Source organism: Macaca fascicularis, chromosome 17, assembly GCF_037993035.2.
Source record: "Macaca fascicularis isolate 582-1 chromosome 17, T2T-MFA8v1.1".
Lineage (NCBI taxonomy): Eukaryota > Metazoa > Chordata > Mammalia > Primates > Cercopithecidae > Macaca > Macaca fascicularis.
Genome location: NC_088391.1, coordinates 30416911 through 30440712, shown reverse-complemented (window position 1 = coordinate 30440712; position 23802 = coordinate 30416911). Strand labels below are relative to the sequence as shown.

General features: G+C 44.3%; 1 protein-coding gene across 2 annotated transcripts in view; it reads right to left on the bottom strand.

Moving 5' to 3' along the window:
• Positions 1 to 629: 629 nt before the first annotated feature.
• The window catches only part of FAM124A (family with sequence similarity 124 member A), a 61330-nt gene continuing 38157 nt past the window's right edge, over positions 630 to 23802 (bottom strand). Inside the window, exon 4 of one of the 2 annotated variants that reach the window (XM_015439294.4) lies at positions 630 to 4449. In XM_015439294.4, coding sequence (XP_015294780.2) covers positions 3643 to 4449 — 807 coding nt within the window. In that variant the 3' untranslated portion in view covers positions 630 to 3642. The remainder of the gene's footprint in view (positions 4450 to 23802) is intronic. The other variant, XM_045377410.3, reaches the window with a different exon arrangement.

Here is a 23802-nt window from a genome sequence, read left to right as displayed (position 1 = left end):
GGAAGATACCTGCATTTCTCCTGATTTATTTGTGGCCAGGAGCTCATTCTAAGTAAACATGCGGTCTCACCTGGGAATGCACTGGGTGGTGCAGTCTAATACACTCTGCTGTGACTGTCCCCCTGCCCTCAGACCCAGGGGCTCAAGGAGCAGCCAGTACTAAAACCCGATTTATTCAAGCACACGTCAACCCTCCCATGTCACAAAAGTCTCTGCAGTGGCTTCACCCACTGCTTCTACCAGTTCCTCTTATGCTCCTTTTAACCAGTTGATGTGACCCAAGGTGGATTTCTGTAGGACTTGCCAGGTCAGTGGGGACAGACAGAGACAGATTTGCTCTTTAAAGCAGACACTAGGTGGTGGTTAGTGTAGGCCAAAGTGGGACTGTGAGCAGTTATTTAGGGGTGAGGGGATCTTACTTGGAAAAGAGGCAAATGAGGGATGGGATATAACTCAACCAGAGCACTTACCAACATGCCCCCTTCCCTGGTAATGCTGGAGGAAGTGCATAGCCAAGGAAATAAGAGACAGGGTTCCATTAAGTGACAAAAAACCAGGGCTACAATCCAGACTTTTACACTATAGAGCCTAATACATACAGAGAGGAGTAATTTAGGAGACAACCTCAGTATCTTTCAATTGAACACATTTATTGAGCACCTACAATGTGCCAGCATCTTTTACAAGGATAATACTCCAAATGAGTCAGGATCCTCCAGAGAGTATTGGGAGCCCTTCCGGACGAGAAAGATGCTATTGGAACGGCCAGAAATGGAAGGGAAGGCTTTGGTAAATGTGTTCCTGTGAGTCCCTCTCCGTGGAGGGACTGCCATTTCCATGCAGTCTGCAGTAGGTGTCCTCTCCCTGCTCACCTGATGCTGTGGGAACATTCTGCATTTCTTGCTTTCAAATGCTGTCTATGATGTCCTTTGGGGTCACTCAGTTTGGTAGACTGGACTGTGATGAGGGCGGGTCATTGGGAAAGGGTGGGGGCCAGAGTTGCACTCTAAAGCAGTCCTAGGTGAGCATGTGAGCATACTGAAATAAGGACACTGATTAGGGAGAAGGAGCTAGCCCTCGGCCGTTAGCCCTTTTTTTTTTTTTTTTTTTTTTGCCTCACTGACTTTTGCTACTGATGAACTTGCTTCCCTGTTCGTGGGAGGCAGTATCATCACCTCTGAATTATTTTTCTCCTTCTCCCTAATGTTGTTTGCAGGTTGCTTTTCATCATCAGCTATTGACTGAATCACATTTCTGGGCAGGAGGTGGAGTGCTGGTGGCTTTCCAGGAATCAGCTCTGCAGAAAGAAGCTCTTTCCTGTTCTGAGCCCTGTGGTTCTGTAGTCATTGGTCTGACCTGAGTAGCCCATTTTCTTGGCATGACACACCACAGCAGCAGTGGGCGGGAGACTTAGAATTTTTGTTGTTGACTGGAGCTGGGAATGTTGAATCAACCTCAGGCAGCAGACTGGCTCAAGGGATAATAAGCTATGACCCTTGGGCCAAATCTGGCCCACCAGATGTTCTTGTAAATAAAGTTTTATTGGCTGGGAACAGTGGCTCATGCCTGTAATCCCAGTACTTTGGGAGGCCAAGGTGGGCGGATCACGAAGTCAGGAGTTCGAGACCAGCCTGGCCAACATGGTGAAATTCCATCTCTACTAAAAATACAAAAAATTAGCAGGGCATGGTGGTGTGCACCTGTACTCGCAGCTACTTGGGAGGCTGAGGCAGGAGAATTGCTTGAACTCAGTAGGCAGAGGTTGCAGTGAGCTGAGATTGTGCCATTGCACTCCAGCATGGGCAACAGAGCAAGACCCCGTCTCAAAATAAATAAATAAATAAATAATAAAACTTTATTGGAACTCAGTCACTCCCGTTCCATAACGTATTACCCATAGCTGCTTTCAAACTACAGTGGCAGAGTTGAGTAGCTTCAACAGAGACCATATGACTGGCAAAACCTAAAATACTTATTATCTAGCCCTTTTCAGAAAAAGTTTGCTTACCCCTTGTCCTGAATTAGTAGACTATATATTTTTAAAAATTTGAATTAAAGCACAATATTACAATTCTGAGTGTTGGAGAATCCAGAATGCTTGGGGCAAGACCTAAGGCTCTCATTACAAGGATGGCAAAGACTTGAAGCTTCAGCTGAAGGCTGATGGTTGGTAACTGCTGCCTGGAGGGTTGTGTTGGAAAGGACTCTGAGGCTGTGTCTGGGCTGGCGTGGGCATTTCCAGAGAGATGAACACTGTGCCATGATTAATTCAAGGAGCACCAGCCTGGGAATTGAGCTTGGCAAACCCATGCTCTTCTTCCTCAAAGGTAAAATAGTATCCAGGGACAGCTTGGCACTGCCCCCGATGCCAGCCTTTGGCATTGCTGAGGTTGGAGCTGTAAACAAACATACCCTTACTGGGGTGAGAGGGAGGTGAGATTCAAATGCCATTCACACTGTGACAGTAGCAGATAACAGGCAGGAAAAGCCAAGGTCATTGGGCTCCAGCTCCAGTGTTAATTAAAGCTCCCATGCAGTCATGTGAGGCTGGCAGTGCACTGGTGTTTGTTCAGGAGAGCGTTTCATGTACAGTTTCCCATTTGGGGGAGAACAGTATTATTAATCTGTGCAATCAAAATGCTGGCTAAAATGTTCCGAATCACTGAAAAACGAGAAACACAGGATGTGTGACCCAGCATGGTCACTGTAGAAAGCAGTAGACGGTGTGGCTCTGTCATTTGAATATAGCCCTTAGACTGTGGTTTCTGAAAGTTGAAGAATCTTAAGCCTACCTGCCCATGATGTCTAATGGCCTGTAATTCTGTAATCCCAACAAATGCTCTTCCTCAGTGATCCAAATAAATTCAGGTAGTGGAGCGGTCTTCTGAAGCCCTTCATCCATTCCAGTGAAATGTGCTGTTGAAAAGGTGTATGCAAATCTACTTTCTGGAATTCACATATTTTAAATGCACCAAGAGTCTGTTACTCATGCTAAATCTTTATAAAACACATTAGCAACTTTTGTATAAATCCAGAGTTTTAGGCGCTGCACGGCTTCAAGGTGAGGAATTACCTGTAGTCTGATATGTTTACTTCTCAAGCTGACTTTTTCCACTATAAGCAGTGCTTAAACATCCGTAGGGCCACTGTTCTCTGGTAATGTAAATATATATGGAGAATCCAGTAAGGTGTGCGTTACGTTATTATGCAGTAATGCCTCATACAAGTCACTTAGTATCTCTCCCACATTCAATATTTTGGCCTTAATTGATTTTCCTTCATACCATGGAAAAATGGCCAAATTGGTTCTGGCTGACTAGGTTTTCTTTTCATTTCAAATAATTATATAAGCCATTTAAATTGTATAAACCCTCTAAACCATATCTCAAATGCTGAATATTCAAAAAATATATTTTATGACAAGTTTGTTGAGAATTTATTTGCATAAAAATGCCAGTATTTTTCTGCTGTGTCCCTAGAGATACACCACCCCCCCAGATAAAAGTGGGTGGTAGGCAAATGTGCTACAGCTCCTGGGAAATGGATCATGAAGAATGCGGTGCGCTCAGCAGCCAGAGGGGCAGTGTGGCCTGAGTCTGTGTGTCTGAGTTTGTGTGTTTTGAGAACAAGAGCAGAGGGCATTCAGATGTAGAATTCCTCCATGTCATTATCCCCGGGGCCAGCCGACCCTGGGGGTGGTGGCACATCTCCATCAGTCTGCTTGACTTTGGGGGTATCGCATGGGAGCTGTGGGGAGGAGTCTGTGAGGGTGGAAGTGCTGGGAGCTGGGGGAGCAGCACCAGCTGACGCTGAGGAGCTGGAAGACCTTTTGGTGAAGAAAGGGAGGGAAGCCCAGGAGGTCTCTGTGGTCACCTTGCTGACAGCGGGCAGTGGTCCCTCCCTGGAATCCTTGTGAGCTGCCCAGTGGCTGCTGCATCTTTCGGAGGGGAGGGGTGTCTCCACTGTGCTGCAGAATCTACTGGGTGCAGAATATGCAGAGACCACAGATAGGTCCGAGGAGGAGAGCCGCAGGCCTGTGTCCACATCTGTCTCCTGGGCCCCCTCTAGGTCATCGATGGAGAGGAGGTGGCCATGCCTCCACTCTGATGCCCTGTGCCCTGGGGCACCTGTGTTTGAAAACCACTGTGGTTCAGCTGAGGAGGCCGGGGAGGGGCCTCCCGTGGGCAAACAAAACAAGGACTTGCTTCTCTGGAAAGACCAGGGAGGGTTGGGGGTGCTGTTGGCTCGTCCGGCAAATTCCTGCTGGTGCCCAGGAGGCAGGCCTGTCCGGATGGGCCCCGGGTGAGGACTGTTCAGCGGGGATTGCTGGCTGCTGCCAGGTGTATGGGTTGGTACAGCAGTGCTCGGCAAAGGAGTGGAATGACGTTTCTTCTGGGAGGAATGATGCACTCTGCCAGGTTTAGGAAACTTCTTATGCACCCTGTGTGCCTGTGTGGGGAAGGCAGATCACATTAGCGCAGGATGGGAATTGTTAAATGCATCAGGAAACACAGTTACCAGTCATTGGAAGCTCCTGGCAATGTTATGGCAATAAAGCATTACCAGCATTACCAGCTCTGCAATCTCCAGAGCAAAGACAGAGGTAGCAGAGCTTTGAGGAGCACCAGACAGACTTTTCAGTCTGAGGAGCCATCTCCGAGGCTAGGAGGAGATTCAGCTCTTTATCACAATACAGAATACTTTTTAAAGCACACATGCCCATTGCGCTCAACAAATTGGCAAAAAGAACACGGGCCTGGCTGAGCAGGATAACAGAGATAAGAATTATCACAAAATGCAAAAAGAATGCCTGCAAGGTTTGTTTCCTTCCAACCAAAGAATCACAATGTGCCCACCTGATTGATAGACACTGTTTGGAAATAGAGGACAGAAGTGATCAGGATGGGCTATGCACAGACAATTTCAGACCAGATCCACATGGGATGTGATTCTAGTACATGCATGACAGAGAGCCAGGACACAATCTTAGGGTAGGGTGGTCCATGGTTCCAGACAGTAAATCCTCCATGAGTGAGGGGCTATTGGGGTTAGCATTTATCTACTTGTTGCTGTAACTACTGATTTCTCTATATACGATGCCTTTCAGGAACCATGTACACGAAAGGGAGCTGCCACCTGCTGAGTGATCCTGCGGATCCTGCAGGGGTTGGATGAGAAGCTTTGCCCTGTCATATCCTAGCCTTCCTTCTGGTCCAGCAGCCCTCCCCAGCCCTCACTGCAGCTCACCAGTAACCCGTTTCTCTTGCGCAGAACTGGAGACCTCTCTTCCAATGCGCGTTTGCACCAGGGTCTACTTCTCTCAGGTTCTCTCTCTGGTCATGTCCAGGCCTACAGGCCAGAACCCAAGGCCAGCCTTACTATGTATCCAAGATTTCAATTAAATAATGGGTTTCAGGACAGTCGGTCTGGCTTGACTTAGTATATATTAATAGTATCTGATTTACAAATCCCTGAAATAAGAAAAGAGTTCTAACTGGGGTTTACTACAAGGGCTCTCTCCTGGCATCCAGCAGGAATGAAGAGTCACCCCTTTGGGATGGGGTAAGGAGCAGCCCCAAAAGGCCTGAGAGGTGTCACAGCTTGGTGGCAGCTGGGGAAACAAACCTATTTTCTTAATCATTTGAATTGGCTGAATAAAAGAGAAAATAAGTCATGAGGCTAGGGAAAGAAGTCCTTAGGTACAGAGGTTGTTTCCGGGGGAGGGGGGATAATGTTAATTCAAATGTCTATCTTATTTTTTCCAAAAGCCAATTCCCTTGGGTGCCCTGATGTCATTTTCTTTCTTGATAAGTATGCATCACCTTGTAACTTCTGTCTTCAAAGTCTTATTTGAGAACATGCACTTGGTGAAAAATTTTGCAGTCTGAATCTGCCTGAGAAAGGAAGCCTTTGTGGTTATTGCTTTATGAGGAGCAAAAGGTCAAGGTTCCCATGCAAGGAATGCCAGGGGACGTCTAAATCTTCCCACTGTCAGGGAATAGGGTACTGTTCAATTTGGCTTAAAATCAGGCACAAGTGATGGAGGATGAACATTGTGCAGTTTTGCAGAGATTTTCATGACTGTGCTTGTTTAACAGAAATCTATCTGTACTCTCTTATTTTTACCACATGGTGAAGGTAGGAATCCAGACAAACCTTACATTCTGCTGCTTTGAAGAGAGATGGTACCTGGTCTTTTTCACTGGAGGGTGCCCACGTGCGCAGTGGAGCTGCCTGCTGGGTGGGCGGAATTTGAGGCTGGCATGGCACTGTGGATAACGGCAGGACTCCTGGGCGGCAGCAGGAGGCAGGTGGCTGAGGAGCCTCCACATCCCTCCTGAGGCCTGGAGCTAATGTGCCTGCACGGTTTGCTGGGCAGATCTGGTGGTATTCCCTGGCTCTGTCCAGTGGCAGAGGGGTCAGTTTCTAAAAGTGGGGTCTTGTTGGATTTAAAGAGAACTTGCACCTGTGAAGGTTGGAGCTCCTTTAAGTGCGGTTCCCCTGATGGTGGTTCCATCTCTGGCCTCTCTTGTGTGCTTGCCTGCTGACCAGAAGCACCAGAGGCTAAGAGGGAGTTACTTTAGATGTTTCCAGAGACTCCTCCTCAGTGGACCTTTTTAGAGTGAAACAGGAACCTGAATCCTCCTCACACAGAAGCCTCCCCTGGCTTTCAGCTCTTGGGGGCTGCCCTCCTGAGCTGCTCCAAGTGACAGCAGCCATGTACTGGTTCCTTTCTTTCTCTTTGAAGCAGTACAGGCTAGCTGCCTCCCTGGAATTCAGAAGCTCCCTTCTTTCTATTTAATGAAATTTAAGGAACAGAATAGTGTCACATAAATTAATGTGCTGAAGGCAACCAGCCCGGGAAATTTGGTTATGTCCCTAAAGTCACCAAAAAATTGGAATTCAGTAACTGATCCAAAATTTTTCTTGCACCTTTGAGTGCAGTTTGCAGTTGGGGAAGCAAAGGGGTCTGCAGTGGACCACTGAGCCAAAGCATCCTTTTCAAGGATCTGGGTGTCAAGAGGCTCATTCCCTGCCACATGGATAGAATCCTTTCTCTCTTTCTCTTTTTTTTTTTTTTTTGAGACGGAGTCTTGCTCTGTCGCCCAGGCTGGAGTGCAGTGGCACAATCTCGGCTCACTGCAACCTCCGCCTCCTGGGTTCAAGTGATTCTCCTGCCTCAGCCTCCTGAGTAGCTGGGACTACAGGTGCCCGCTACCATGCCTGTCTAATTTTTTGTGTTTTTAGTAGAAACTGGGTTTCACCATGTTAGCCAGGATGGTCTCCATCTCCTGATCTCATGATCTGCCTGCCTCGGCCTCCCAAAGTGCTGGGATTACAGGTGTGAGCCACCATGCCTGGCCAATTCTTTCTCTTTGTTTACTTTTTTAGATTTAGTACAAGTGCAGATTTCTAATGTGCAAATACTGCATAGTGATGAGGTCTGGGCTTTTAGAGTACCCATCACCCAAATAGTGAACAGCGCACCCAATAGGTAATTTTCAGCCCTCACCCCCGCTTACCCTCCCACCATCCCACCCTGTGGAGGCTCCAGTGTCTCTTACTCTACTCTGTATGTCCATGTGTACCCATTGTTTAGGTCTCACTTCTAAATGAGAACATGTGGTATTTGACTTTCTGTTTCTGAGTTATTTCACTTAAGATAATGACCTCCAGTTCTAACCATATGGCTGTAAAAGATGTGATTTCATTCCTTTTTATAGTTAAGGAGTATTCCATGCTACATATACCACTTTTTTTTTTTTCCAGTCATCCACTGATGGATACTTAGGTTGATTCCATATCTTTCCTACAGTGGATAGTGCTGTGATAAACATATGAGTGCAGGTATCTTTTTGATAAGAATCTTTTCTTCTTAAATCACTAGTAAAGGTGATTCTGCCCCTCCCCCAGGAACCCTGGCAGAGTCTCATGATTTGTTCACGGTCAGGGACTTTACCCTCAGCCTTGCACCTCCTCTTTCCCAGTAAGATCATTTTCTCTTGTTTTTCCCTTGGCAGAAACATGAGCAGTGTGACAATGTCTGCTGTGTAATGAGCCCACAATGGTCATTTTAACACAGGGACTAACACAAATTTGGGGCTGTCTCAAGAAAATTGGGCAATGGGTTCACATTGAGAAATCAGAGTCTTGCTCTAAAGAAAAACACCGTGTTTTGCTTTTCCTTTCCTTCTCCTTTGGGTGGTTTTCATATACTCACTAAGGATGCTGGCCATGGGCAAAGCCTGTGTTTTCTTTTTGGAATGGTCGGTACAGGAAGAGGATTTGGATGAAAAGGGCAAAGTTCACTCTAAGAATGGACAAAGCCTGCACATGTTTTGTAAAATCAGTGATGTTTTAGGCAGAAAGTTTGAAAGTTGTCAAAGAGATGCTCAGCTAGACAGGATGGCGGTTGAGCAAATGCTTGCTGGACTGTCATCTGTCTACCTTCCTTTTCCTGTCGCCATTATGGAAATAGAAGGCTTTCTGGAAAATCATCAGTTACAGCAACATACCAACCCCATTCTCCGCACAGAATGGCAGGTAGTATAATTTCGGGTAAAGTGAAAGTACGTATTCCCTGAAATCAGTAAAATGGCAGCAAAGTGATACTTAGCACCCCCAAAGGCTTCCTGCCAAGAGTTACTTAGCCTCCCTGACTTCACCCCGCACACCTCTTGAGTGATCTTTCTGAAAGCCAAACCTGAACAAGCCCCTTGGCAAAACCCACTCCTTGGCAAATTCTACAAGACCCAGCCTACCCCTTCAGCCTTGTGTCTTTCTAGAATCCTAACCCATGTGCTCCAGCAGTTTACAATTACCATGTTCCCAAACACCTCATGCTCGTCTATATCTCCACAACTTTACATGGTGCTCCCAGTGTCTGTGCACTTAGAGAACATCTGCCATCTTCAGAGACAAAATTCAAGGTGCTGCTGTGAAGCCTCATGTAGCCACCTGCCCTCATTTGGTGAATAACATGCACTCATTTCTCTTTTGGCATATTCCTAGGAGTGGAAATACTGGGCCACAGAGCATGTTTGCAGCTTTAGTAGATACTGTTAGTTTTCCAAATTGGTTGCATCGATATAGAATTCTACCAGGAATGTATAAGAATTCCAGTTGCTCCACATCCTCACCAGCATTTGGCATTGTAATTCTTTTTAATTTTAGGCATTCTGGTGGGTAATGGCATTTCATCATGTTGTTAATTTGCACTTCCCTGATGAGTGATGATATTGAACATCTTATGAGATGTTTATGGGCTATTTAGGCATTCTGTTTTGAGACATGCCTGCTCTTTATGCATATTCTGGATTTAACACCTTTCTTAGATATATGCATTACAAAAAAATATCGGCCAGTTTATGGCTTACCTTTTTGTTCTCTTATTGCTGTCTTTTCATGAACAGAAGTTCTTTTTAAAGTCATTTATCTTTTTTCCTTTAAGGCTGGTACTTATTGTGCTCTGGTTTATTTCTTTATTTCTTTAGAGATAGGGCCTCCTTCTGTTACCCAGGCTGGAGTGCAGTGGCACGATCATAGCTTATTGCAGCCTCAAACTCCTGGGCTCATGTGATCCTCCTGCCACAGCTGCCTGAGTAGCTAGAGCTAAAGGCATGTGATACTCTGCTCAGCCAATTTTTTTTTTTTTTTTTTTTTTCTGGTAGATACAGGGTCTGGCTATGTTTCCCAGACCGGTGTTGAATTCCTGCCCTCAGGTGATCCTCCTGCCTTGGCCTCCCAAAGCACTGGGATTTCAGGCATGAGCCATCATGCCTGGCCCCTTGCTCTATTTTAAAAACTTTTTGCTACTGCATCCAGTAGCCAATGTGAACCAGGATTCCTGAGTACTGTGGATGACCACAAGTAGGAGAGAAAATAAGCCACTCTTGATTAAGCCACGATTCTTTAGGTCCCTGTCATTCTCAGCTGAACCTGAGCTTACAAATTACCTCAACAAATAAAAGACATTGATATATCTAGAGGAACTGGGTTAATTGTTATATCTTCACTTAGTTCTGTGAGGCTTTTAGAATCTGGGTTGCTTGATGTCTGACCCTGCAATTATGTGTTTAAACAAATGTTCAGTTTTGTACATAGCAAGCACTCAATACATTCCTGAATGAATAAATACAAAAACACATGTGAGATACAAATACATATCTTCTAAAATAACTTAAGGTAATTTTAAGGTACTTATACATGTGTAAGCATATACCTATATATCGTAAGTCATAAATACCAATAAATATTATTTGATTTTAACAGAAAAAAGTTGAGGACTCTGATATTTTCGGGAAAAGCAGTAGCCACATCTAATGATAAAGAGCAACTTTTCAAATAAAAAAATCTGAGTAGTTGCCTCAGGAACTAGCTTTGTTTAATACTGGTTGAGTATTCCTAATCCAAAATCCGAAATCCAAAATGCTTCAAAATCTGAAGCCTTTTGAGTGCTGACGTGATGCTCAAAGGAATGCTCACTGAAGCATTTTGGATTTTGGATTTCCAGTGCTCAAGTGATAAGTATAATGTAAATACTCCAAAATCCAAAAAAATCTGAAATCTTAATCACTTCTGATCCCAAGCATTTCAGAGAAGGGACACTCAACCTGTGTCAGCAGCGACTCTGGGGAAAATGTGGCAAGGATCACAGGAGATACTATTAATAAACAGAAAAGGGCTGGGTACCTAGAAGTTCTAGGAAACAACCTGGATATTGATCTGATGTATATTAAAAAGCTATTCACTTAAGGAGGAACAACAGAGAAAATCAAAGTGACAGCTGAGGACCCGGAGCTGGTACCAACAAATCTAATGATAGAATCTGTAAAACTTGAAAGAATATCATGCCCGGGTGCAAGCTTTCTCTTTGTATAAGTTCTGCATCTTTCCCCAAATAATTTATTTTTGGTGTAATTTGTGAATTACCCTGCCCATTGGCTGTAAAACACAGGAGTAGACAGAACTGATTTTTATATTAACAAAGGATCATCAGAGTTTCATTAAGCATCATTGATTTTAAGAAATTTCAAGAGAGAAATATCCTGTGATATAGTTCAATGACCAGGAGGAGTTGACAGAAATGATTAACAATAACTTAGGTTAAAAATCCCATTCTTACTTTATTTGAACAACAAGAGATAGAGTATTTTGTTTTTGAATTATCCAGATAATTTGTTCAATTCTCCAATTTAATTTTCGATTGCACTGAGGGTATAATGCTAGCTTGTGGGACTGAAGTTTAGCTAATTACTGCATTCTAGCCCAAAGGATTCAAGTTTAAAAGAAAAAAAAATTAAGCCAATGCAGTGTTACATGCCTGTAGTCCCAGCTACTCAGGAGGCTGAGGTGGAAGGATCGCTCAAGCTCAGGAGTTTGAGACCAGCCTGGGCAACATAGTAAGCCCCTGTCTCATTAAAAGAAAAATTACATGCATACATATCTATTTGGGAGCCTGCCTGGAATCTTGGAGATTCAGTTTAATCCCAGTTTTCTCTAGCTCAGCACAATTGACATTTTTGGCTAGATAGCTCCTTGTTGGGAGAGCTATCCTGTGAGGACGTTTAACGGCATCCCTGACCTCTATCCACTAGATACCAATAGCACCCTCACTACCTCCCAGTTGTGACAATCAAAACTGCCTCGGGACACTGCCAAATGTCCCCTGGTGGAGAAGAGATGCCAAGTGCCCCCAAGTGAGAGTTGCTGCTAAGCTTTTGTATTATGAAAATATAATGCCCTTGCATAAACCTGGGGGTCTAAGTTCTGCGGGAAGGCCTCCCTATCATTTTTTGAATTAAATTTTTATTTTTATAAACTGATATGTAAACAGAGTTTTAAAAACAAAGTATACATTCATTCTACAAAGCTTATAATGGGGGAAAAAAAGAGATTTACCCTTATCCAGGTCTTATTTCTTAGAGCAGTGCTGTCTATAGAACTCTGTGCAATGATGTAAATGTTCAATATCTGTGCTGTCTGATTTGGCAGCCACTAGCCTGCCAGTTCTCCCCAGAGGGGACTCCCTCAGCCTCCTGCCTGGGCAGCTGTTAGGAACCTGGCAATCCCAGAAGTGCAATACAGAATTGCACTTCTTCCTCCCGGGCCCAGTATGGCACTCCCACCCTTGACTGTGCTTGGTGTCCTGTGGTCTAGGTCCCTGGTCCATCTTTCCAGAGTGTAAGCTTTGGCTTTCTGATGGGAAGGGGAAGAGGTAGCTGATCTGGGGGTTCAACTGGTGTGTGTGTGTGTGTGTGTGTGTGTGTGTGTGTGTGTGTGTATGTGTGTATAAAGCTTTATTTACAAAAATAGGTGCTGGGCCAAATTTGGCCTGTGGTCTTTAATTTGTTGACTCCTGTCAATTGCTTTCTGTACAAACTTCTAAACCAATTTTCCCACTCTTTCATCTAGGCATAGACACTATTTCCCATTTAGCCCGGCCATCTCCCTCCTGCTGCTTTCTTAGGGCCCAGGCCTGCAGCATCAAGTTTTGGCCATTCAGTGGCTCTGAATGATAAAGACAAGAGACAATCAGGGCAGGAGGGGAATGTGGTTTGGGGACTCTTGATTTGGTAGGGAGCAGAGGGGAGGTGTGCCCCCAAAGCCAACCTACTGACCTCATGTGACCCCAACTTCCTTGTAAGAAGGTAGGGGAAAAGGATATTCTGGTTTTGCTGAACTGGGCCACCCAGCCTGCTTTGAAGAGGGAAGTGGCTGGTCTCACAGCTGGAATTCTCTGAACTTTAAGTGTGAGATACTTATCACTGTTTTTGCTTTTTGGCCTGGACTCCAATCACTAATTCAGAGAAAAGTGAGCCCCCACTACTTGACATAATAAAAATGGATTACGAAAACTCAAAAGCAGTGCTACGGCAAGGCTGAGCTAGCTGACCACGTCAGAAAAGGATCCACGCCTAAACTGTGGTAACACCAGTGAGTCAGGTCTCCTCAACACTCTCAAGACCTTCCACTGGACTTGGCGAGGTTATATTACTGCCCAGACTGCAGCTGGGCGTCACAGTCCCCACCTAACCATTCTCCACTCTGGCCACCCACACCATCACTAGAATCAGTGAATACACGTATTTGCCAGGAACAATACTGGCAGCATCCTCAAGACTGAGATTGCCATGAAATCATGCCAAGAGGAACAGAAATGAGAGCAGAATTTATTGTATTATGTGGGTCAGTACTATGCAATCCCGGTTGCACATAAGAATCACCCAGGAAGCTGTAAAAGACAACAACAACAAAAAACGCTCCACAGCAACTGAAACAGAATCTCGGGGGTGGGTCCCAGGCATCAGTTGAAAGGCTCCCCAGGTGATCTGAATGAATGTGCAGCCAGACAAGGGCCAACTTTCTGATTTTCCCTTCTGCCTAGCTGGCTTTACTTCTCTTGCTCTGGGGCCCGTATCTACTTTTATGGCTACTGAAATTATTTTATTCTGAATGACCTTATATTTTCATGACTATATACTCTTCAAAACTTAAAAATGCCCTTTGTTACTCTCTGTGAACTAAACTCTTGCAACCTCCCAAATCCAAAAATCTGTGATTGTGGAAAGCTGTAAAAATGGAGACCTAGAAGAACCGTGGCCTGTCTAATGTGCAGTGAGAAAGCTAGTGGGAGAGGCGGCCCAGCACACAGGAGCGTTCTGTCCCCTTCTGTCTTATCCCTACTATCTTAATTCCTTTAGCATTCACATTTTCCCTCTTTGTATGCAATTATCTTGGCTAAAGTAGGCTGAACTTGTCCTTTCAATTAACCTCTGTCTGGAAAATGATATGGATAATGGAAATTCCAGAGAATGAATTTCCACTGCCACATTTCCCTCTCAATAAATTTTTATTTTGTTCTTATCTGCAGATCTGTTTAAATAACAAAACTTGCTTTTTAGCCTTGAATCCTCATCAGTTCCACCCATCTCTATGGCTTACATAAGTTTGCTTTTGCAGTATTATCTGTTAGCTCACTTAAAACAGAGAACTATTGGATATATTTGTAATGCTTATGCCAAAAACACAGGCTGCCTACATCAGAAGAGATCAACTAACCACCCAAAGGACAAAGACTCAGGCTGAACAAACGGCCCATCCAGCCTTCCTCAGAATACATGGACGTCATGGCCATTGTAGATTTTAAAGAGTAACTATAGATCCAATCTTTTCCATAAATCTGCCTAAGGGGGGAAAATGTTGATTGCTGAGATTAGCCTTGTACTAACAATGCCTCTTCTCAGTAAATAGAATTTAGGACACCTCAAAGTTTTGTGGGTTAGTAAGATTCATGCCAAGAATAGGTCAAAAACTCACTGTGGCTGTTCTATTATCTGCAAAGCAGCAGTCCTTAGGTGCTCTCCCAGCCAGAATTCTGTGTGGGCTTTCTTGAGTGGTAAAAAGCAAGTAAGAACATAATAAATTTAAAAAAATTCCCATCTTTGAAGTGCATAGTATTTGAGACACAAATGCAGAAACAAAAGGACCTAAAGACAGGACAACTTGATAGATGTTCAAAGAATATATCAAGTAACTAAGCATCTTCTCCAGAGACAAGATGGGATGCAAGTACATTGTAAGTAATGAGTTATCTCAAGTTTGCATTTTCAGATACGGCAGCAACCTTGTACGTAGTCAGTGGGCTATTTGCCTGAAGAAGTACCAGCCTCTTAACCTGCTGGGGACCCTTAAGGGCTAGAGGATGATCTGGGTCTGGGGTCTCTGATTCAGGCTGGGCCCACCCTAGAGTTGCAAAGGGCCTTCAAAGAGACAGGCCGGAACCCCATGTCCACAGGATCTGGAAGAGCCCAGAGTAAACAGGACATCTCCAGGAGCGGAGCACTGTGGGTGAGAAGTAGCCCCCAGAACTGTCTCACTGATTCTAAACTCACCCAGGACAGTAGTTGGGTCCTGGGATCCTGGCTGTACCTGAAGTAGTCCTGGCTGGGATTAAACTAACCCTCCACAAGTTACCTAGGGTGGGGGTTTACATAATCAGATAAAATTCTGGAATATCAAGGTAGGTTTTCTGATCTGCTTTTGGGTACAGAAAAAGAATCAAAAAAATACTTTAAAAAATTAACATTCAATTAATTAAAGCTACCAATTTCAAACTCAATTTTCCCTTAAACTGAGTTCAACTCACAAATCTTATTCTATTACTAAGTCTAGCAAATGTTAACAATTAACAATTGTTTTTAAAAGTCTAGCAAATGTTAACAATTAACAATTATTTTTAAAAGGGCTATGTAGCTTAATTTCCTTTAACATCTTAAACTTCATTTATACATTCAATGTTTTGATTTTCTTTTTAAGTAGTTCAGTGGTCTCATTAATAAACAAAATCTTTAAAGTACTTAAGTAACTCTTGTAAATCTAATCAATTCAACATACAAACATGGTGACAGTTAGATCCTCTTAACTGTTCCAATGTTACAAATTTACTAAAACTTTGCTCTCATATCCCTTAACTTAAAAGTACAAATCTAAATCAATTCTAAACTACATTTTAAATTGGAATCACAAGGTTGACCTCTTGTCTTAATAGGTCAAATTCTCTAAAACACAACAAATTCTTAAAATACCAAACATGACCAAATTGTTTCTCAGCTACCACAAAATATGTTAATATAATGTATTTTTACTGTATTATTTCTATTCTAAATTTTTCTGGGATTAAGTGTCCATTAAGGAGGTAATTATATCATTTCCAACAGTTTGGTGTTGCTTTTCTAGCTGACTGAGGTTGCACACAGACAGCAATTCTGGCCAGGGGGTGTCCCAACAAGGAGGGACACACAGCAGCCTCTTTTGTGGTTTCTGTAACAGATTCAGAACTGACCAAGTTCTGGAAACTTCCTCCTTGGTCCTGTTATTTCTTCAGCCGTTCTCATTGCTCCTTTCCATTGCCCTTTCAAAGGAAAGATGTCAGAACTGAATTTGTCCCCTAAGACTGTTTGATTCTTTTGTTTGTCAAGGACAGAAACCCAACTCACACTATTAAGAAAAGAGATTTAATGAACTGGGGCGATGTCCACAACTGCAAGAATGCAGCTGGGCGACAGGATAAGTGGAGCTAAGGGTTCAGATGCAACAAGTCCTGTTCTTTCTCTTCTTTGGCCTTCTCTCTGCAGGTCAGCACCCTTCCTCTCACTCAAGGCGGGGTGGCTTTCTCTCCCTGGTGGGAAACACAGCTGCTGACCACTCCCCAAACTTTACATGGAAAAGCCAACTTTTCTTTCCCAATTCCAATCCCCAATGCCTCGTGACATCTGGTGCACAGATAGTCTTGACACACTGACTACAGCTAGGGAGGCGGGACTGGGTTATTCTGACACGGCACTTCTGCGTGAATAGGGTAGGAGGCTCTCAGTAAAAGAGTACTGAAAACTAGCCAGGCGTGGTGGCGGGCGCCTGTAGTTCCAGCTACTTGGGAGGCTGAGGCAGGAGAATGGCGTAAAACCGGGAGGCGGAGCTTGCAGTGAGCCAAGATCGCACCACAGCACTCCAGCCTGGGAGACACAGCGAGACTCCGTCTCAAAAAAAAAAAAAAAAAAAAAAGGACTGAAAAGGAACACTTCGGTTGGCCACAATCTGGAGCTGACCGGTGGTGAATATTAGAGGGGCAGCTGAACCCTTACACTCAGATCATCGCTTAGGTGGTTCAGTAGTAGCTGTTTCTCTTAAAACAGCTAGATTACATTTCTCATTTACATTGTTCGAAATGAATCAGAAAAGGAGAACGCTTTTAGAAAAAAATCTTATTTACATGAAAACTATGTGACAAGAAATCTATAAAACCGAATTCCTTGGAAATTTATAGGAAATGAGCAGACAGCCATAGCCTAAAGATTTAGGTCTGACTTCAACCCAGCAGTTCTAGGCATTTTCTTTGCTTCTCAATTTCAGGAAGTTATTCTTCTCTTTTGAGGTCCAGAAAAATCTATTTGCAATTTCCTACATGTATTTCAGATAAGCAATTAGATACTAGGATCAAACTAAAATGACATACATTTAAAAAATTTCAAAATCCTATATATTTTGTAAAATATATATTATGTAAACACAAGGGAATATATTTGAAAACAAATGTGGTCATTTCTTCCACAGGAGGTTTATCTGCATGCTTCCAGAAGTTTTTGGTTTGGATTACTAGTGGATCTTAGCATGTGTGAGGACAATAATGGCTTGATTCAAGTAACTAAAAATCCTTATGCTTTGGAGGTTTAGTGAACAGTGATTTGAGAAACAGAATCAGCCTCCTATTACAAGTTTTAAAAAGCAGGTTGAACCCATTTCCCCCATCAATTTTCCTAATACAGTACATAATTTTTATTATAGCTACTGTTTATCATCTGCCTGCCTCTGCTAGAATATAACTTCACTAGGGCAGGGACTTCTGTCTTTGTTGTTTACTGATGTATTCTGAGCTCACAGAGCCTGGTACAGAGCAGGCACTCTATAAACTGGCTGAATGGACAACTGGTTAAATTTAGGCATGACATAAATTCCTCCTGACCTAAAGATTACAGGTCTGTGTTGATGCCAACAACTGCCATAAGGATTAACTACAGTAGCAAATGCTGTGGCAGGACTTTTCTTTTTCCCGAGTGTCACTATGAGGGCAGCGGTGCATGGTGGAAGCCTATGGGCTCTGTGTGAGCAGAGGCCAAGGAATGTGGCTATGCAGGAAGCAGGCCCCCCTTCTCAAGTAGGTGGCCTTGTCTTTCAGGGTGATAGTACTCAAGCTTTCCTGCCCTTGTCACTTCCATTCTGACTTACAGACATTTTTACAATTGCTATAAACTTGCATTGTTACTGGCAAGTCATCAGTCTCCATGGCTCATAATGGGCCCCATCACCTTCTAAAATCTAGTTGTCAAGTTCTGCCATAAACAAACACCTGCAGATGCATCCTCAGAGCATTACTGAGTCCCTGCTAACTGAACCGGCTTTGGGGTTGGACGGGTAGATTCCTGGTCACTAATGCACATTAAAAGTACAATTTTATTTTACAAAGGTGGTTTCAAAGAAAAAAACAAAAAGGAAAAGAGTACAACTTAGATACCTCCTTTAGGAGGACAGAGACGCTGTGTCTGTCTTATGTTTTACCTAGCAGATGACAGCTTTTATATATTCTAAATAAAAATCTGGCAATGTTTATTCAGTGGCCTCCACTGGTGAAAGGCCCCCAAAACTATCCCCTAAAAATGGCTGCAAATATGTGCACTTTTCTCCAATGTTTATTATAAAACTTTCAAACATCCAAAAGTGTTAAAGAACAACACCCCTATACCCACCACTTAGATGAAGTTGTCTTATTTTAAAAATCTACATATGTACATATATTATCTATATATGGATACATATATGTATGAGTATATATGTAATATAATCTGTATAGTTTTTTGGTGAGCCACTTGAAAGTAATTTGTGGCATCTTCTAGAATAATTTATATAAATCCCACAAATGTGACTGAGATGGGCACATATTCCCATCGACCAATCAAGCATCTTGAATTCCTATCTCAGTCAGGAAGGTGATATATTTTGTGGTCTGAAAAGAGGCCCTTGCTGTTGGGAAGGCCCTGGGCAGCCATCAAATTCAGCTAATGGTGGAGCCACCTCTGTGCATTTCAATCCTTAGTGTTTTATGGGCTCTGATGATGATGGTGGTGGTGGTGGTGATAATGGTAATAACAGCAGCTAATTCTTAATAGTCCTTACCATGTGCCAGGATTTACCATGCTAAATTCTTTCCCTATATTTTGTTCATTTCATCCCATAACCATGTGGCCTTGACTGTGTTGACTTAGGCACACAAGAACCACCCACAAGTCCCTTCCCTGCCACATTGTATAGGGTTGGGTGTGAGGTGGAAATGCAGAAATGGCCATTTCTTCATGCTCTGAAGGTTAGAGTAGGGCTGTCCCCAGTCAGCTGGCTCAGTGCTCCCAGGCCTGCAGCTCCCCAGCTCTCACTAGATCTCCATTTTCAGCTTCACCTGGCCCTGGGCAGGTGTGTTTTAGGACCATGGCAAAGGGTACCAGCTCCTCCTCAGGTCACCATGTCACAGAATTTGAGGTGGTGAGAGACAGATGTGGGTTCCAGCACATCCCGGATCTCCCTGACTTTCCCCCAGCCTTCTTTCCCATCTGGTGGCCAAGCTGACCTGGGAAGATCTGAGCCCCAACACCAGGAGTCTCCTTCTCCACCAGCTCCCCTGACTGTGTGCCATCCTTAGGCTAGATCACTCGTAAGCCTCTGAGTGCGCCCTGACTGGTACAGTCCTCCTATGAGGTGCTTACTCATAATACCCCCTTTTTACAGATAAAGAAATAGAGGCACAGAGAAGGAAAGTAACTTGCCCAGGGTTGTAGAGCTAGCATTTGGAAGAAATAGGATATAAACGCAAACCCTGGCTCAGAGACCAGTCTTCGCATCATTGTTTTACTAATGCACAAAACAGGAAAAATGATTCTTAGTATCAAGGCTTGAAGATGATATATACACAATGTCTGAACCATGACAGGTGCAAATATACACTTAATAAATGTGATGGACATCTCAGCTACTCTGATTTGGTTATATGAGTGTATCAGATGGCCACAAGTACTGTGAAAATATGTACAGCTATTATGAATCCATAAAATGCATGAACTAAAATTTCAAATAAATAAATGGAAGCCACTGCTGTGGAAGATAAACAGTGTATGCAATTTTTGTTTTTTTTTTTTAAAGAGACAGGGTCATGCTATGTTGTCCAGGCTGGAGTGCAGTGGCTATTCACAGACGTGATCATAGAGCACTGCAGCCTGGAACTCTGGGGTGCGAGTGATCTTCCTGCCTCAGCCTCCCAAGTTACTGGGACTACAGGCATATGCCACTACATCTGGCAGGTGTATGCAACTTTGAAGCTGTCTTAAGTTTCAGTTAAGAGATATCTCAAAGCACAGGCCACTGAGGAGGGACTGATGCAGAGGGGCTGACATACAGGCAGCGCTTGAGTTTCTGAGGATGTAGAAGGTGAAGGGTCAGGTTTTGAGGAATCCTATAGGATAATGGAAACATGGACAACTGGCAGGGAGAGGGGGTGCCTTGGGGGTCAACCCAAGTGGCTGCTTTCATCCAGTGACTATAAGGTTTTATTTAAAGCCAATTCTTATTTCCTTTTCCAAAGTTGGACAAATAGCAATTGTGGGCATTAAAACCATTCCAGAGCAAGCAAGACAGCACCACTGGCCCAGAGTACCAATGGGTATAGCTACTAAAGGCATCAGTCACCCTTGACTTTGTTCTTGGCCACCTGAAAAACATTTATGCACCTTCAAAAAGTCATAATGGAAGGCCATTTACTGTTACTTTGAATGATTCTCCTAAAAGGACCTAATGAGATTCAGCACCCAGAAAAATTTGTTTTCAGATCTGGATTTTCGTTTTAATCAACTAATGAAAGTTTCATTTTTCTTTCTGATTTGGCTTCCAGGAAGCTGAGCACTTAATCCTCAATTCCTTTCTCTGCCTTTGCTATATTTACTTTCTGATCTCGTAGGACAACTATTCTGCTATGTATATATTTACTGAAATTTTTTAAGATGGCAGTATATAATTTATAAATACCAGACACTAAGAAGTACTGAAGAAATAAAAACTCAAACTAAACAGGATTATAGGAAATTCCCAATAAGCAGAAGCACCGTGAAGAGACACCGTTGACTTGCTTCCTTCTCAGAGGGGATTGGAGGGCTTTGTGTGCCCAGGTGGGGTGCTGTGCTTGTTTCAGCCAGGTTTTCCACCTACTTACAAAGCCCTGAGTCTGAAGCTCATGTAGCCAGAGCTCGGCCAAGTGAGGGTCCCCCTGAGAGGCATGTGGGGGCTTCATCTCTCGTGAATCCCATCACTCTCCAGCCAGGGCTGTGCAATGCTCTTGTCCCTGGAAGGGTGAGGATGCAGGGGGAGAAGAGGCGTCTTCAGGGATGTGGTGAGGTCCAGGGGAACAGAAAGGTTGGCAAAGGGACCAAGGACCATTCAGGCCCTTTTTCCATCCCATGCTGGGAAATGCACAGAGAGCAGGCTCTCTGCCTGGCCAAGAGTAACCCAGTCTCTTGGGGCAGGGCTGGCATTATGGCAGGCAGGCCAGCGTGGGCTTTTCAGGAGCAGATGGACGAAGCCCCTGTGGGCTGGGCCTGGAGGTCTTCACTCCTTACCACCTCCCTTTAGGGCCAGCGTGTCTCCCTCCCACCCTTGGTCCAAACACCACAGGAGATGTCAGAGTGAGAGGCCCCCTAGTGGGAAAGGCTGTGGCTCCCCACTAAGGACCCGCAGCCTTCCAGCTACACTGACCCAGCAGGGGCTACAGTGGGCCCAGGAGCCCTCTGCCTGACCCCGTGGCTTGGATGGGTGCTTGCAGACGTCTGAGGCCAGTTGATGCTGGTCATGTGACACTAACTTTTTAAAGCTTACTGAGAGCCTGCTGTGAGCAGGTGCTGGGCTAGTCGCCTGGGTAAATAGTAACTGGATTCTCACACATGTCTGCTTCCAGACCACCTTGGGAAGAAAGTGACTTCTTTGAGATAACAAAAATCCAAACTAGTAGAACCTAGATTCTTTGGTAGCAAAGCAGGGATTCCTTTCACATAAAGTCCCAGGGCCCAGGGGCTCCATCTCGCAGCATGAAGCCAAGAACCAGGAGGAAAGTTCCTTAAAGTGAACGTAATGTTTGACCTTCGGTTTGAATGGGAAAGAGGTTGGGAGCAGAAAAGAGACAACTAACCCAAAGGTCTGAAACCCATTTAGGAAAAGGTTCTTCTACATTTTGGGGGATAAGTGAGGAAGAAAAAGAAAAATAAAATTAACGAATTTAAAGAAAAATATTGACATGTAGCTCACATGACAAAAATGATGTGGATGAAAATGTACCAAAATGCTCTGTGATGGTGGCTGTATCATGAGTGATTTTTAAAAATATTGTGCAACTTCCAAAACTTTTTTTGGGTGATTTAGTTTTACTACTTTCTAATAAAATTATAATTAAAAGTATGAAAACATCAAAAGAAGGATAAATAGAAGCTAACAAAAAAATAACTACTAACACGAGGGAAAATTCAGTGGAGATTAAAGTAGGTTTTTGGTCTCGTGTTTGAAGAACAGGCCAACCTGACGAAGCTGGCGGGTCGCAGGACAGACAGGATTTGGTCTCTGCTTTGTGAGATCTAGAGCCTGGACTTCTAACTGCTGCCTCCCAGCAGGCATTGGCCATGCCTTCCTGTTTTCCTGGCCCAGGAGGGTGTCCCTCCAAAGCCACACCCCACTTCCCTGTGCCATGGCTCTCATGAGCCACGCCACAGAACAATCGGAACCAGCTGTGAACTTGGGGCACAGGGACCCTCTGGTTCATCTTTGTCCCCCTGCAGTACTGTACTTGGCTGAAAGGAGCTGTTCAAAGAGTTTGCTGACCCGAGCAGCTCCTGGAAGTTCTGGACTGGCCATTTTTGGTGTGGTTTACTCACAGGCACAGAGCAGTTGGCTTGCAGTCTTGTGTTCCCGGGGAGGGGCCCTGCCTGCTGGGCACCACTTGCTACATGTAGAAGCAGCAGCACTTTCTTCAGATCTCCTATCAAACCTCCCTTAGGAAACGGAACCCTGAACACACCAGACTAAATAAGCTAAGTGAGAAAGGAAGGCCAAGAGGGAAAGCTGTTCCAAACTGAGGGTAGAAAACATTGCTGAAAACTCCTCATTTCCTTCCTCCACCTCAAAGATCTGCCTGTAATCATAGTTTGCTTCTTCTTTCCTACAAGAAAATTACTCTTCCTCTCAGGGCTGAAAAGGCGATGATGTCACTTATACCTGCCGCAGGAATATCAAACCCAGACAATGCTCTGAGAAATGATTTTCTAGGGTGACTTTCAAGCACTCTGGGTAGCCGGCACAGATAAAATGGCCCTGGGCAGGCAATGCAGTTGGCTGAAATAGCGATTTCCTTCAAAGTCTCGGCCTAGGGGCAAGCCCACTGTTGGCACATGAGTATCACTTCCCCGGGTCCGGGGACCCTCTGCGCTAGCCCCGTGCCCCATGGATTGCTGTTCGGAGGTGTCTTCCTGCCCCCACGTGTGGATCTCCTGCCCCTCAGGTCACTGCACCCCTGCCCAGAAAATACCAGAGCCCAGGCAGGGGTAATAAGGCAAGCTACTGCTTACTGAGTAGCTGCTGGGTATCAGACATCAGGTGCTAATGGGATAAAATCAGTTTGAGGAAGGTTTGTTCACTCTCCAGATACCTCGTGAGACTTGTATTCTTGATGGTCTTACTGAGCCTGTTATTAATTAAAACTACAAATATTTCAAAAAGTGGCCGTGTCTTAGGTGGCGGTAATCAAACCTGAAGCAGCAGCTGGGCTATCCTGCCCCAGAGTACGCTGTGCCTGGCAAATGTCTAGGAGGGCGCTACTGGCCAGTTTCTGGAGCTGGTCAGAGAGACAGAACTTCAGCCTCAGCCCACATCTGCTGGACCAGACCCTCTGGGGGTGGAGGCCAAAAGTCTGTCTGACAAGCCTTCCAGGCTTTTATGCCTTCTAAAGTTGGAGATGATGCCAGCACTGGAAATGCCAGGTCTCTACTGGGTCCATGAGTCGGCTGTGCCTCCATCCACTCTAGTCCTACCACTTACCATCTGTAGTACTGGAAAGTAGGCAGTTTCCTGACCTAAGTATCAGTGTGTGCATCTGCAAAATGGAGATAAGAACGGTCTCCGGCTGGTAGAAATGCTGAGGGTTACGTAAGATATTAGATCACACTTAGC